At 39.7% G+C, this 15,725-nt stretch overlaps 1 protein-coding gene across 1 annotated transcript; it reads right to left on the reverse strand.

The window, feature by feature from the left end:
• Positions 1 to 291: 291 nt before the first annotated feature.
• On the reverse strand, positions 292 to 4,060 carry LOC147309261 (uncharacterized). Its single transcript, XM_086273479.1, has 5 exons — positions 3,931 to 4,060; positions 3,619 to 3,841; positions 2,971 to 3,500; positions 2,680 to 2,816; positions 292 to 2,593 (listed from the first exon to the last, which is right to left on the reverse strand). Exons 3-5 carry the CDS (start codon positions 3,421 to 3,423, stop codon positions 2,005 to 2,007), a joined length of 1,179 nt encoding a protein of 392 aa, XP_086129605.1. The 5' UTR covers positions 3,424 to 3,500; positions 3,619 to 3,841; positions 3,931 to 4,060; the 3' UTR covers positions 292 to 2,004.
• Between the last annotated feature and the right edge of the window lie 11,665 nt (positions 4,061 to 15,725).

Raw genomic sequence — 15,725 nt, forward strand, 5'->3', positions numbered from 1 at the left:
GAGAAACAGGAACTCAATAGTGTGGATGCTTAAAGCATCCACACAACTAGAAAAATTTGCATTTCCTGCGAAAATGCAGTGTGGATGCTTAAAGCTGAAGCTGTATGCAAAAAGTAGCTGAAAAAGCTGAAAAGTTGCAGAAATTGTAAAAACTTTGCAGAAGCAAAGGAACTTTGCTAAAATGGAATAACTTAGCAGAACTGCAATCACTTAGAGGAAACTGTAAAGCTGAAGCTGTCTGCTGAAAATAGTTGAAAATAGCTGAAGAAGCTGAAGAAATCAAAGTCAGCGTTTAAAAAGTTGTTGAAATTTTAATAACTTTGCAGAAGAACATCAAGTTAGCAAAAATGTAATAACTTAGCAGAAATGCAATAACTTAGAAGAAACATAACAATTCAGCAGAAATGTTGTAGTTTACCAGAAGCTACAACTTAGCAGAAATGTAATAATTTATTAAAAAATTAATAACTTGGCAGAAATATTACAACTTACCAGAACTGCTATAATTTTGCAGAAATGTAATTATTAGGAAAAAAATGTATACAGATAACAGCTGAAAACGATGACGTAACCTCAAAGTTACTTGTTTAACTGTGAAAAATGACCAGAAACATTAGAAAAGAAAGAAAACCAATTCAATTCAATTTATATAGCAACAAATCACAACAAAAGTCGCCTTAAGGCGCTTCATAGATACAGAGAAAAACCCAACAATCATATGACATATGACCCCCTATGAGCAAGCACTTTGGCGACAGTGGGAAGGAAAAACTCCCTTTTAACAGGAAGAAACCTCCAGCAGAACCAGGCTCAGGGAGGGGCGGCCATCTGCTGCGACCGGTTGGGGTGAGAGAAGGAAGACAGGAATACCAGCCAGCAGATAAACTGATGTGAAACAAAACCAAGGTAAAATTGCAGAATTTACACAGTTGGTGAAAGGTAAAAATGGCAACAAAAAAACCCCAAACAAACAAACAAAAAAAAACAAACAAACAACATTTAGTTAATAAGTGCACAAGATGATTCGATGATAAATATGGTGAATAATAATCACTGCCCTGCGTTAGAGAGTGACTTATGATGATGTATTAATTGGCTTAACTTTACCTCTAACAGCTTTTCACATAGTGCTGTGACCAGGGTGAAATCCATCATAAAGTAACTGTAAACAGTAGAACCATTAGCATGAATGTTATGGTTCTACTCTGATCAAAACTCAAGTCAGCTGTGTGACCTGATATAAAATGATAAAGAGGAACACATATAAATGACCTTTATGAACTTTTCAAAATGACTTTATATGTCTGACCCATTATCTATATATATTAGAGCAGATGTGGAAAACCACTGTTAGACCTACTCTATACTAACACAAACACAGTCAAAAATTCATTGCTAGTGTGACATGTGGTCCTTTTTGCCTTTGACCAATGATATGCTGGTTACTTGGACCAGTTTAGTATTTGCTGTCACAGAGGAATGTTAACCATAAATCCAAAAGACAAAACTGAAAAAATATGTTAATTGCAAACATGTTTTTGCTTAGTAAGAGGATTGAAATTACATGGAAACTGTCACCTTAAAGCCTCATTGTAAATATCATCACAAACAGATGTTTTCCACACGGTTAACAAAGCTCCACCACATCCAATCACTGCATATAAATCTAAAAGAAAACAACAACAAATAAAATGTAATTAACACAAGTGAAGTCTAAGGAGCTTGGAAAGAAAAGCGTCTGGACTTCTTTGAGTTCCTTGAAGACGTTTCACCTCTCATCCGAGAAGCTTCTTCAGTTCTAAGGGTCAATGGTGGAGAGTCCCAGATTTAAACCCAGTGGGAGTTTCCCCCCAAAGAGGGACAAAGAACCCCCTGATGATCCTCTACCTAATCACATGAGCCAAGGTGTGAAAGTGGGTGTGGGTCCCAATCAGCCAGGGTTTCGGGTGAGCTCATTGTGAAACCTGGCCCCACCCTATCATGTGATTTCCCGAGGTCAGGAAATCACCCACGCCCACTCCCAGGATGTGAGTGGACGTTACGGTGTCTGGGGAGGGAACTCAAAACTGGATTATAGATGGCAGACAGTTGGTGTCGTAAACCACCGCCTCTGTTTAAAGATGGTCGCTCACAGTGGACGTAAATGGCTTCTTTCACTCCTCCATCTGTCCAAAATGTGAACATTGGCATCCTCAAAGACTGACCTTTGTCCTTTAGATGCAGATGGACTGCTGAGTCTTGTCCTGTGGAGGTGGCTCTTCTATGTTGTGCCATGTGCTTGTGAAGTGGCTGTTTGGTCTCTCCGATGTAGAAGTCTGGGCATTCCTCGCTGCACTGTACAGCATACACCACATTGTTAAGTTTGTGTTTAGGAGTTTTGTCTTTCGGGTGAACCAGTTTCTGTCTGAGTGTGTTACTGGGTCTGAAGTACACTGGGATGTCATGCTTGGAGAAAACTCTCCTGAGTTTTTCTGATACACCGGCTACATAGGGGATGACAATGTTGTTGTGTCTGTCTTTCTTATCCTCCCTCGCTGGTGTCTGATGTTCTTTTCTGTGAAGCTGGAATGCAGGCACACTGGACGAGCTTATTCTAAAAAATACAGAAAAAGGAACATTTTAGTTGTGTTAAGGCCTAAAAACTACAAATAAGCTATACAATGAACAATATTGAAATACCTTATAGGTGCTGCAGGCCATATAACCAGAATCCAGAGCAATCTCACACTCACATGATGGTGAGGAAAGACATGAGCTCTGCAGTGAGGTTTGAATGTCTCAGTTGGAACACTGAAGAACTCAGAAGACAGCAATACCTGCACAGAGAGACAGAGTAGAAAAAGCATAGATTTGTAATCCATAATGTGAATTAAAACTCAAAAAGTGTCAACAAGTATAATCATTTGAGTGTGGAATTATTTATGCAATAAACAGGATTTAAATTAATTAATTGAATTAAAAAACACTGACATGTGTCCTAATTACTCCAAGTTTGTGTTCCAGAGGGTGATGGGAGTCAAAGAGGAGGTACTGGTCCGTGTGTGTGGGCTTCCGGTAAACTTCGATGTTGAGTTTGCCGTTCTCTTCAATGTGCATAGCGCAGTCCAGGAAAAGCAAACAGTCGTCCTTTGTGTCTTCCCTGGTGAACTTGATGTTTTTATCCACGGTGTTAATGTGCGCAGTGAAGGATTCCACTTCTTGCCTTTTGATTTTGACCCAGGTGTCATCTACATATCTGTACCAGTGGCTGGGTACTCTTCCTTTGAAAGAGCCAAGAGCCTTCCTTTCCACTTCCTCCATGTAAAGGTTGGCTACAACAGGTGACACAGGGGAACCCATGGCACAGCCATGTTTTTGTCTGTAGAAACCCTCGTTGTATTTGAAATATGTAGTGGTGAGGCAGAGGTCTAACAGTGTGCACATCTGATCGGGTGTGAAGTTGGTCCTGTCTTCCAAGGAGCTGTCTTCTTGTAGTCGTTTTCTGACAGTCTCCACTGCCTCTGTAGTGGGTATGCAAGTGAAGAGAGAGACTACATCAAAGGACACCATGAGAACCTTCACAGACATGACACAAGGGAAGACTTTTGATTTAATAACTAAGCTTAAAACAAGTGTTACCTTTGAATATTTGTGGGAAAAATCTGATGCTAACCCAAGAATACAAAGCCACACTGGAAATGATGACAGGCTTGCAGCCCTCTGTCTTCCTGGAGTGAGGTGCCCGATCAGTAGAAGTGAATTGACAGAAGTCAGTGTCTGTAAGAGTGGCCAAACACTGATACTCTGTCCACTTGCGTAGAGTCTAAGAAGCTGGAATGCAGGCACACTGGACGAGCTTGTTCTAAAAAATACAGAAAAAGGAACATTTTTTTTGTCTGTAGAAACCCTAAAAACTACAAATAAGTTATACAATGAACAATGTTGAAATACCTTATAGGTGCTGCAGGCCACATAACCAGAATCCAGAGCAATCTCACACTCACATGATGGTGAGGAAAGACATGAGCTCTGCAATGAGGTTTGAAGGCCTCAGTTGGGACACAGAAGAACTCAGAAGACAGCAATACCTGCACAGAGAGACAGAGTAGAAAAAGCATAGATTTGTAATCCATAATGTGAATTAAAACTCAAAAAGTGTCAACAAGTATAATCATTTGAGTGTGGAATTATTTATGCAATAAACAGGATTTTAATTAATTAATTGAATTAAAAACACTGACATTTTTTTTTATCAAAGATAAAGAATGATACCTCTCTCTGCTCTGAGGATCACTGAGCATCTCTGACAGGAAATACAGTTTCCTCAGTATGAGTCATCATTGATGGTCTCAGAGGTGTGTAGTGTGGTAGCATGATGATGGTCTCCAGATCAGGCAGGAGGTCAGGTGATGGGTGTGTCATCTTCTCCATTGAAGACACACTGGTATGGCAATTCATAACACAGCAGTCTCCTTGTGGCATGTAGTTATCTGTGCAGTCCAGCACTGATGGATCAGGTTTGGCTCAGCAGTTCATGAAGATGGTGTCTGAAAAAATATATCTAACAAAACACGTGCTTATAACACCACCCACCCAGCTCAGCCCCCAAGTGTCTATGTAATGCTGGTATGGGGTGTCGGTTACTAAGTCTAATTAGTGCATCAGAAAGCGGGGGCTACACCTAAAGCCCACACTTTTTGATGTCTTTGTTTATTAGCAGCTTTTTCCAGCTGCTCAGAGAATTCTGACTTGGCCTTTATCCACCCAAACCCAAACCCACCCGGATAAAGGCCAAGTCAAACTCACACACCATACCAGCATTACATAGACACTTGGGGGCTGATCTGGGTGGGTGGTGTTAAACTGTAGTCGGGAACTTTCAGAAAACTATCCATTTACTTCTAAATCAGTTTTTATACATATTCTGTAAGCTGTACTAATGTTTTTCTCTACATAATGTATCATTATAGACATCTCTGGTAGCGTAAAGATAGTTTATAACTTTTGACATTTTTTACCTGTAAAACATGATAAGCAAAACCTCATTCATCACAAAAACTTTTGATTCTACAAAAGCTACTATAATCAAGAAAATATAATTGTCTGTATTTATTCATGTGAGCCATAATAAATACCTGCATTTATGTGGGATTTATTTATTTACTATTTCATATTTTCAAGCCCTTGGAGGGGAAGATCTCGTTTGTTGAGCTACATACGTCACAGTAAAAAGATTTAGTCATTTAAAACATGAGAATAAAAGAAATGATGTTGGTTTAATAAATGTTGCAGCACATTTCAGATCAGAGGTGCATGATAGCAGATGTTCTCTGTTCTGCATGAAGTTCAGCAATGATTTGGTGAAATGATTAATAACATTGCAATAAGAAAGGGTCTTCTGACAGACAGAGTAGGGAAGACCCTTTTTTCAATGAAAAATCTTTTTCATGCTCTACAATCAGTAAACTCTGTAACAAACATGATCTGTAATTGTTTCAAAACTCACCAGACGACTTCATGATTGGCTCGAGGACAGGACACAAAAGACAGGGTTGTGGTAACTGTAATATGATCTCAGAACACCTGAATACAGACATTTCTGTGGCTGAGAAATAAAAATGAGGTCAAGCAGGGTGTTCTTGTCTGTAGTGGCAGAAGTGATCAGCTGTGAATACCCTCTCGACTGAAACTGCTCCAGAATCTGTTTTCTTCCACTCTGCAACTGGTTTTCATTAAAATCTCCACACACAATGATTGGGTGACAGTCCATGATTTCAAGTGAATCTAAAAGACTTACCAGGTTTTGCATGAATGGTGTCAAACTGTAGTCAGGGGGTCTGTACACAACAGCAATGAGCGCAGGGAATGGAGCCTGAACCTTCAACACTAAAAACTCAAGATCAGTGACATTATGCAGATACTGTTTTACCTGAACCTGAAAATGATTCCTCAAATACACAACAACTCCCCCACCACTTCTGCTGGCCATGTGAGGAAAGTTTGTGTAGGACACATGTCTGTTGCGTTTAAACATGGTGTAGCCGTCCAAATGAAGACTGTCTGCAACAAAGGAGCCTTGAAGGTGAGACTCAGTGAGACACAAAACATCTGCTAAACACATTTCATGATGACTCTTGATGTCACTGATGTGAGATGGCAAACCCTCCGTATTGTGATGGATCAGTGTAAGAGTGTCAAGTCTGCTGGCTGTTTCTCTGACCTGAAGAAGAGGCATCATTTCCTCAACACTGGCTTGTCTCATGGTTTGGAGCGCTGCAGTTACCTCGGGATTGGCGTAAATCTTTTTCTCATCCAAGTCCTGCAAATAGAGTCCACTGAGAGACGTCACCCTGCTGAGAGCAACGTAAGCCATACCTGGTTCAAAAATGTTCTTCATTGAAACTACAGCTGTCTGTGTTGTAAGACCCTGAGTTTTGTGAATTGTGCAAGCGAATGCTAGCTTTACAGGAAACTGTCTGCGTACCGCTCCTTTAAACTTCAGACTCTCCTCTGCTCTCTCAATGTAAACAAGATCATCAGATGCTGCATTAGCACTGCGGTTGTGTCTCATAGGCTGCCGGTTGTCCATCCTGAGCCCCAGTTTAATTATGTGTCCATCATTTTCAGATCTCACCACCTTTATCAGTATACCAAAAGCACCGTTGACTAAACCGTTTAGTGTGTCCAAGTTTCTGGTCAGCATGACTCGAGCTCCTTCAGCAACATTCAGAGTGTCAGGTAAATCATTTCGCCCACCTGTAAATGGTTTGTCTCTTCGTTCCATTCTGCCTGTACATTTATCCTTCTGGAAATCGTCTGCATTGATGATTATGATGTTTGAATGAAGCTTCTTCAGGGTATCTGTGTTGTGGGATTCCACATTCTTGTTGGTGGCATAAATGTGTAAGACCTCAGTTGGACATTCTTCTGGTGCAGTCACAGCCTGTGACAACAAATCTCTGTCGCACTGAGAAAGCTCATCTGTCTTTTCTTTGACTCTAATCCTGTTCAGCATCTCTGCAAAGGCCACATCATCTTTCTGACGCATGATCTCGGTTAGAGTGATCATCTGAAAATGCTCCTGCCATAGGTCAATCTGTTCTGGATCGTAAACACAGAGAGGTTTAGACTGTCGCACTGGTGGCAGCTGGTAAAAATCTCCAACAGCTAAAACTGACATTCCACCAAAAGGTCTCTGAGTGCCTTTGATTTGTTTCAGTCTTGCATCCACATAGGCAAAAAGGGGTTTTGAAACCATTGAAATCTCATCAATAACAATAATTTCAGCATTCATCAGCTCAGATCTGACTTCATCCAGTTGGTTACCAAGTCCTTGAATGGGTGGTTTCAGACTCCTGGGTAGTTTCAGTAGAGAATGTAACGTAGAGCCACTGATAGAAAAAGCTGCTGTACCGGTAAATGAAGTCAGTAAAACAGTTGGATTTGATATGTCAGCTTCTTCTGCATTAGCAGGCAGTCTGCTCAGGATCTTTGATGCTTCAGAATGAATACACTTAATCAGATGTGACTTTCCAGTTCCTGCACCACCGTTGATATAGAAGAAAAATGGATCTGGGTTCAAACCACAAACTCGCTGAATACACCAGTCTCTTATGGCATAGAACACGCAGGCCTGCTTCTGGTTCAGATTCTGATACATTACACGTACCACGGCTGGATCGACTGCAGGTTGTTCTCTGACGGCTCTGATCTTTGTTACAGCATCAGACTGACGACTGTAGTCGGGGACATTCTCCTGTTCGTTCTCATCATCAGAATGTCTCTCAGGAAGATTCTCATCGCATTGCAGCCTCACAACTTCAGATTCAGGAGCAAGATTACACCATTCATCAATCACAACATCCCTATTTTGTTCAAACTCTTCCAGTGCACTCTCAATATCCTCAGAGTTCTTCTCATACTTGTCTTTATTTCTTTTCACAACCCTTTTCACAGACTCACTGTGGTCTGAACATGGAAGTCGTACAAAACCTGAGTTGTAGAAGGACTGATAGGTTTGGAACCCTTGTGGTTTCAGTTCCTGCTCTGATCTGTGTGGAAGGTAAAGTCTCAACAGTCGACCATAATATTGCTCAGGATCTTTTTCCTGTGAACAGTGGTAATATCTGATTATAGCTGGTTTATCATTCTTTCGCCTTTGTACAAATCCAAGCTGGTTTAGAAGAGGAAGCACATCTTTTCCTTCATTTGGACCACTCACCAACCTGCACAAGGCAGCAAAATCAGCCAGTGACATTTCCTCATATTCTGGGGTCTCAGGTCTGCATTTGTATTTATCACTCAAACTTGTCATCCAAATATTACAACTGTCGTGTGTTGTGCTTTCCAGGAAGCTCATGGGCCGACTCATTTTTACTGGGTTATCATCTGTTGGTACAAATACAACACTGCGGGAACATTTTTTCATTTTTAGGCCACAGACTCGAGTCACACACTCCTGTGCGCTGATTTCTCTCTTTTTTGAGTAAGCCTGCATCACAGCTCTCATTTCATCACATTCATTGACGGTGTTCTTATCAGAGTTGTCAATAACTGTCTTCAGGTATTCAGAGAGGCCAGATTCTTTCTTTGTTATATATTTACAGAGGTATTCTATACATGAATAGGCATTCAAAATGAATGAGACATCTAAATTAGAGTTCCAGGCTTCAAGCAGGTCTGGGTTGTAATTGTTGATCCAACACTCATTTGGGTCACGTTTCAGAATCAGAGCTGTTTTCTTGTTTATGTCTTGGAGGCATTGTTCATACTCATTCATTGTCAAGTTGCATCGTGACAGAATCTGCTCTATGGTGAGGGAAGCAGCTTCAGGTTCCTTCAGCAGGTTCAACAAAGGTCTGAGTTTGGCTTTTGCAGCTTCAGTGTCTGAATCCTCATCCTGTCTCACAATCATTGTTCTTGTAGCTGGTGGTTTGGGAAACCCAAATCTACAACCAGAGTTCACACTCTTAAAGCATGTCTTTGTGTGGTTTTTGCTGTGCTTTTGTAGCTCAGTGACTTTTTTGTGCAGTTCAGGTTGTTTTTCTGGATCAGGGAGTTGAGCTGAGATGTATCTGTCAACAAAGTCACAGACAGTTTGGTCATCATCCACATCTGCTTCTACCTTTTCTCGAATCCACAGCAACATGTGTATATGTGGACTACCTCTGTGCTGGAACTCAACTCTGTAAAAGTAATCAATGATCTCACCAAGGGGCTGTGCAGGAGAAAAAAGCAAATCTCTGAACAAAGCCTCAACACGTTTATCAAACATTCGCATGGTGGTTACTGGATTTGATCTTAGAATTTCACACTTTTCTGACCAGTCCAGGGCTTCAAAATCAACCTCTTCACCTTGCTGTCTCTTTATTGCTTGAATCACTTCAGGCCATCTCATCTCAGCAGCAGAGAAAGTGACAAAGAACTGAGGTGTTCCTATTTGGCGAACCATGCTGAATAGATCTCTGGTAGTTTTCTGCCAGTAAGCTGGAGTTCCTCTGAGTGGCTGCATAAATCTGATTGCATCTTTATTTCTTACCAGCTTCTCTACTTCTGTCTTACTTTGTAACATTCCTGATGTGATTTTGCGTCCATCTTTGGTCATAGTTTTACCTTTCCTTAGCTGTATTGTCATGCTGGAATTAGCCAAGTGTATTTCAGTGACAAACTGTGAGAAAAACAGGTAATTTGTGTCTTTAGCAAATCTTGCATCAATGTTGAAAAGCCTTGACTTGAAGTAAGCACTTGGTGTGAGTTTAAGACGTCTCTTTTCATCCAGTGTATTCTGACCAGTAGGAAACTGCACAGGAAATGCCATAGCTTCCAAATGAGGAGTTCTGAAGAAGCTAACAGGATTGTTTCTTTCTGCAGGAGCCACACAATATGTGTTATCAGTGAAACAGAGAATCTCTTCTGAAATGTCTACAGGCTGCAGACAACTTTCTAGAGCAAAACCTCCATTGTTCAAATCACTTTCTGGTTCATCTGGATTTTGTTCCTCTGGTTGTTCATCACAGGATTGCATATTAATATCTTGGTCACTTTGAGACTCACTTTCACACAAAAGGGCATCTTTTTCATAGTTGTCAATTTCCATTAAATCTGCTTCATTATAATCATCACTTGCCATGCTGGCTTCATCACTGCTGTCATCATCAGGTAACGTTGGATCACAAAGCAATGCATCATCTCTGATAATAATATCTGTGTACTGTGGATGAATTTGTTTCAGTTTACGCAGAGCTTGAATGAGTTTAGACCAGGTGACAGTCTGGAACAGCTGATGGCCTTTGTAGCACAGTCGTCTTTTCAGCTTTATCCTCATGATCTGTGATTGGCTTCTGATCCTCGGTAAACTGTCAACTGTTTGTTGGACCTCAGATGGTACACACACCACATTACCACGTATGAGTCTCTGTCTCCCCTTTGGAAGAGGAATAATCTTAGCAAATGGTATGCATTTGGCAATCAGATGTCTCTCCAGAATGTTGAGATCACAAAGTTCAGCTGGAATATCCTGCAGTTCTAAACCATTAACAGCAGCAAGCCTGGGCATGCATCCACTTTTGAGGGAACTGTGACATGTGTGACAGATATACTCTTTTTTTCTCTCAACAGGAAAGCTGCAGTGATCATGACATGCTTCATCACACACATGAACAAATTTACCAGTTAGGCACTGATGAGCTACAGTCTGGTGTTTTGAGTAATTTTCTCTTTTGCAGATTTTCACCTGATTAGGAAAAGAAGCTTTTAGACAAACAGTACAAACATAAGATGGTGCTGACTTAATGTTTGATCTGAAACGAGATATGGCCTCATTCATTAAAGTGTTCTCTGGATGACACTGTAAAGTCTCAGCTGGTCGATGCATCTGGCGATATTTCCGTTTTATATTCATTGCACATCTGATATTATGCATCTGTCTGAAAGAAAAACCGTTCCAATATTTTACTCTCATTCGTTCTCTCATATTGTCCTTGTGTTGTTGCTGAAATTGTTTTTCTTCTCCATAACGCTTAGTCAGATAAGATCGTTTTTTCTGTTTAAAATCTTCACTTTTTTTATATAGGTTATATACATATGACCTCATGTAAGCTTTATGTTTTTCTCTGAATTCAGCACAAGTTCTGTAATTTCTTCTTATACGTTCCTTCTGCTGTTCTCTAAACATAGGAAATTGTCTATAAGATTCTTTATATGTTTTTCTCATACGTTCCTTCTGCTTTTCTCGGAATAAAGAATCGTCTTTATACATCCTTATGACACATTCTCTTTTTTTCTCTCTTATTTTAGCACTTTCTCTATAGGTTCTTCTGAAATGTTCTCTCTGTTTCTCTCTATATGTAGCATTTAGTTTATACAGATATTTTTTGTACACACTCTTCTTCGGTCTGTGATCAGGATCATTAGACTTTCTACTACAACCTTTTTTCTTTGCCTTAAAACTTTCATCAAAAGTGTACATCTGCCTTTCTTTCTTTTTCTGATTTTCCTTTCTCTGTGGTAGTTTTTCTTGGGCTAATAATCTTCTCCTCATTTTTTGCCTTTCCTGTTTATTACGTTTCAGCAGTTTATCTGAGAGTTCCTCTGTTATCTTAGTTGAACTGGAGGCACTGTTTGAATCATTCTGAGGAACAGAATCTGATGTTACCTGCGTTTCTCTCACAGAAGATGCAGATGCTTCTTTTTCTAAGTACTCAGAAGGAAGATGGTTGTTTTCAGTAGCAGCTGTCTCATTTGAATAATCCACTCTGGATGATGTCACTTCAGTCGTTAAAGTGTCTCTCACAGTCTTCTGTGTCTGGTCAGTAGATGTTTGGGAGTTTATTTCATGAACAACTTCATTTAAAGCTGGTGCTGGAACAGTTGTAGCTGTTTGTCTGTTTTCATCAGCATCTCTTTGGTCAGCAGCGTTTTCACTGTGAAACTCGATGGGCTGTAGCTCATAGGTACAGGTTGGTGCGATGCTAAACATTCGGTACAAACGTTTGATCCTGTCAATCATGTCATTAAGACGTGTGAACTTCAACATAACTGCAGTTCCACCACTTACACTTGGCGATAATGGCATACCAGTAGACTTACGTGGGTGAGGGTCAAAATATGCATATTCACCTGAAGTCAGCCTGCTAACAGCGATGACTGTTCCTCCCATGACTAGCAAAGCATAGCGAACGTCTGAAGCCAAACACTGTAATCCCTGTTCAAGGCTCGGAAAGTGATCTGTACCATCAAATGTACCGTAATGAGCAAACTGAGACATGTCGACTTGATACTCGTGTCTGCGGCTGGTAACAACTGAAGGAAGTTCATCGCAGGCTAGAAACACACTGTTCACAAACCTCAGTCTGGCATCTGAATAGACGGCATGGCCTTTGTCCAATACACGGTTTAGATCTGCTCTGGTAATAAATTCATCCTCGTGTAAGAATGACAGGAAAACCAAACTGTTAGCCATGCATTGCTGATTCCGGTACTTTCCATACCTAGGAGCGGCCTGGCTTCGGGAAGCACAGACGCTACTCACTCGTGGACGACTTTCACTGTTTGTAACCTGTACATGAGACTGTCCTGGAGCTTGTCCATCATGCTGTGTTTGTACAGTTAGCTGGGGTTCAGTCTGGATTAGCTGCATAACTTCAGGCTCTGGGACAGACACTGAGGGAACACCTTTCTTTACCACATCTGCATAAGACACTGTGGCTGTCTGAACACTGCTCTGCACTTCAGTGCTGGGAAACGTTGAAACACACACCTTTACCTGCTCACTGCTCTGAGAAACATTCAGCTGTTCTTTCTCCTTCTGACGTCTAAGCTTCTGAGACTGAGACCTTTGACCTTTTCTTGGCATTTTGCTGAAGTACAACCTGGAGCTTATATGTGGTTATACACAAATATAAACAAAACTGAACCTTGAAACAGAAAAACTTATAACTCCTCAAGTTACTGTTAAATCTGAGAAATGTACTATTATACTATAAAATGTTTTTATGAATATATGAATAGATGTTAAAAAGCTGATTTGTACTCCAAACTCAAAAAATAAAGGAAATTCAAAGTTCTCTGGAAACAATTTGGTGCGTTTTATTGTACCTCTTTTAGAAACGGGGTTTCTTCAGCTGGATGTTCTGCAGCAGTCAGGAAACAGGAAGTCTGGGTCCTCAGGCACTTCTCGATGACAATACTAACTGAATACTTACACCGAGTGACAAAATGGGTTTGTCCTTAAATAATAGTACTATAAACTTGCAGTCAAATGTTATAGCCAATGAAACAGACTAACAGACTGGATCTGATTTATTATTTATCTGAATGTATGTATTACAAAATAACCAGATTATCTTATTACAAATAAACTTATAAAAAGGTGATATTTTATACAATTGATCAAAGTAAGCCAAACTAGCAGTCCAAACTAAAGTCTAATGCAAAATTAAAATGACAAATGTAGGGCTGTGTAAGTAGTTTCTACTATAAGTTCTACTGTACTGTAATTCTACTACTGTATATTCAACTTGTAATTTCCAGCAAAATGACTGAATGTGAGAGAGTTTAAAGACAGGAAAGAAAGAGCAGTGAGAGCAGAGATCTCTCAGAATTCTGTAACAGATAGATCAAGTTCTGGTAACTTGGATTTCTGAAAATTGGATTCTGAAAGGATTCTCAAAACTTGGATTCTCAAATTAGATAGAGCAGTAGAGATAGAGGGATACAAGATGGAATGGCTTTCAAATTAGATAGAGCAGTAGGGATAGAGGGATACAAGATAGAATGGCTTTCAAATTAGATAGAGCAGTAGGGATAGAGGGATACAAGATAGAATGGCTTTCAAATTAGATAGAGCAGTAGGGATAGAGGGATACAAGATAGAATGGCTTTCAAATTAGATAGAGCGGTAGAGAGAGGGATACAAGATAGAATGGCTTTCAAATTAGATAGAGCGGTAGAGAGAGGGATACAAGATAGAATGGCTTTCAAATTAGATAGAGCGGTAGAGAGAGGGATACAAGATAGAATGGCTTTCAAATTAGATAGAGTTGGGAGAGTGATAGGATAGACAGAATTGCTTATAATGATAGAGAGAGAGAGGATCTTCTGCAGCAGGTCACCTGTAAGACACAAAAGGCCTGGAATTAGTCATATTTCCAACATGCTTGGATTTACCATATTCTTCAGACTATATGGCACACCTAAAATCCTGTCATTATCTCAAAAACATACAATGTGCCTAGCGTATCGATTCTGGTTATGCTTACTGACCTCAAACGGGATTTCTGTGGTACACAGCGCTCAAAATTCTGTCAAATATTTTAGTAATACTTCGGTAAGCTACAAAGCTGCGCTGCTTGATGTATTGTCAGAGCATTATGGCTACCATAGTCAGGACCCTCGTAGAGTAATTCGTATGGTGCTTCAACATAACATTATGGTGTGTGTACAAGGACCTGGCACGTGCTAAGAGACATGCTTATGAAGCAGATTTCAAACTGATCAACCCATGAAGAGTTTGATGAATTTGTGGATGAGGAATGAACTGAAAAAGTGAGTGTATTGTTCTGTATTTTATGTGTTACAACTGAACAGTGTTGAGAGTTGTTTATGAATGACTTGAATAAAGTTTGACTTATCTGACTGTTTGGCTTAATCTGCCTTAAAAACAGGCTTGTTTATTGACATTATGCCTTATAATCTCAAAAATACAGTACATGTAGGGCTTTAAATACTAAAGAGTTCTACAGTAAATTATTGGACTGAACAGAATGACAATGTTTAACAAATGATGGTGGAACTGTTATAAGGACATTTTTACGTTCTATTAAAACAATAAACTAAGTCTATAAACTCAAACCAAGACGTGCTGCTACAGTAACTTACTGTAAATATTATATGGTCCAACAAAACCAACACACTGAGGTTACAGCAGACAGTTTCAGGCCACTCTGTATGAATTTTGGCAAAATGAGAAATTTGGAGACAGCTAGTTTCTACACAGCAGTTTCTACATATTTCAGTCACATTTGGGGCATGTTTGATACACAGCAATAAGCACTACACTAAATCTATAATAAACGTATCATAGCTGATATAAAGGCCTAATTAGCAAAATTTAGTATGATGATAATTTCTTTGTAGATCATTTCATGATAAAAAAAAGAACAGAAGTGAGTGCTGTATCTGAGCTGTTGCATGTAAGATCTTTGCTGGAGATTCCCACATTTCTTAAACAAACAAACAAACAAACAAACATGACTTTCAGACACAGTTCATCTTTTGTAAATTAGGGCAGGATTATTTTCAAAAAACAGCCTTGATAAAAATATCAGGCCACTATAAAATGTCTTATGTTTATGTTTTCATCCCACCTATATTTTGCAAGTCATTATGACAAATTACAAAAAGCAGTTTTTAGGCAGTGATTTAAGGGAAGAAGCTTTTGAAATCCACAATGCCCTACCACCAGTGGTCTCAAACTCTGGTCCTTAAGGCCTGGTGTCCAGAAACTTTTCTATGTGTCCCTGTTGCAACACACCTGAATAACATTAGTAGGTCATTAGCAAAACTCTACAGAACCTGACTGCATGCTGAGGTGGTAATTCAGCCATTTGATTCATGTTATAGCAGCTCATGAGTGAATGAACATGATGCAATGAAAGTACTTTTAGAAGTACATTTTTCCAAACACTTAAATTACTTAAATTTGAGTAGTCTTAGGGGATGTCACTTCAGCACACAGTGAAATTCTA

This window comes from Aulonocara sp. 'chitande type north' Nkhata Bay, linkage group LG18, assembly GCF_057382095.1.
Source record: "Aulonocara sp. 'chitande type north' Nkhata Bay isolate Kocher_YH1m ecotype deep benthic linkage group LG18, A_spYH_male_GT1.1, whole genome shotgun sequence".
Lineage (NCBI taxonomy): Eukaryota > Metazoa > Chordata > Actinopteri > Cichliformes > Cichlidae > Aulonocara > Aulonocara sp. 'chitande type north' Nkhata Bay.

What these genes read in the sequence shown, in the direction of transcription:
- LOC147309261 (XM_086273479.1), bottom strand. Translation starts at nt 3,423, where the DNA reads ATGTGCACACTGTTAGACCTCTGCCTCACCACTACATATTTCAAATAC. An exon ending in TTGGAGTAATTAGGACACAT is followed by an intron (nt 2,817 to 2,970) that starts GTCAGTGTTTTT and finishes CTCTCTGTGCAG; the next exon opens with GTATTGCTGTCTTCTGAGTT. An exon ending in TGGCCTGCAGCACCTATAAG is followed by an intron (nt 2,594 to 2,679) that starts GTATTTCAATAT and finishes TGTATTTTTTAG; the next exon opens with AATAAGCTCGTCCAGTGTGC.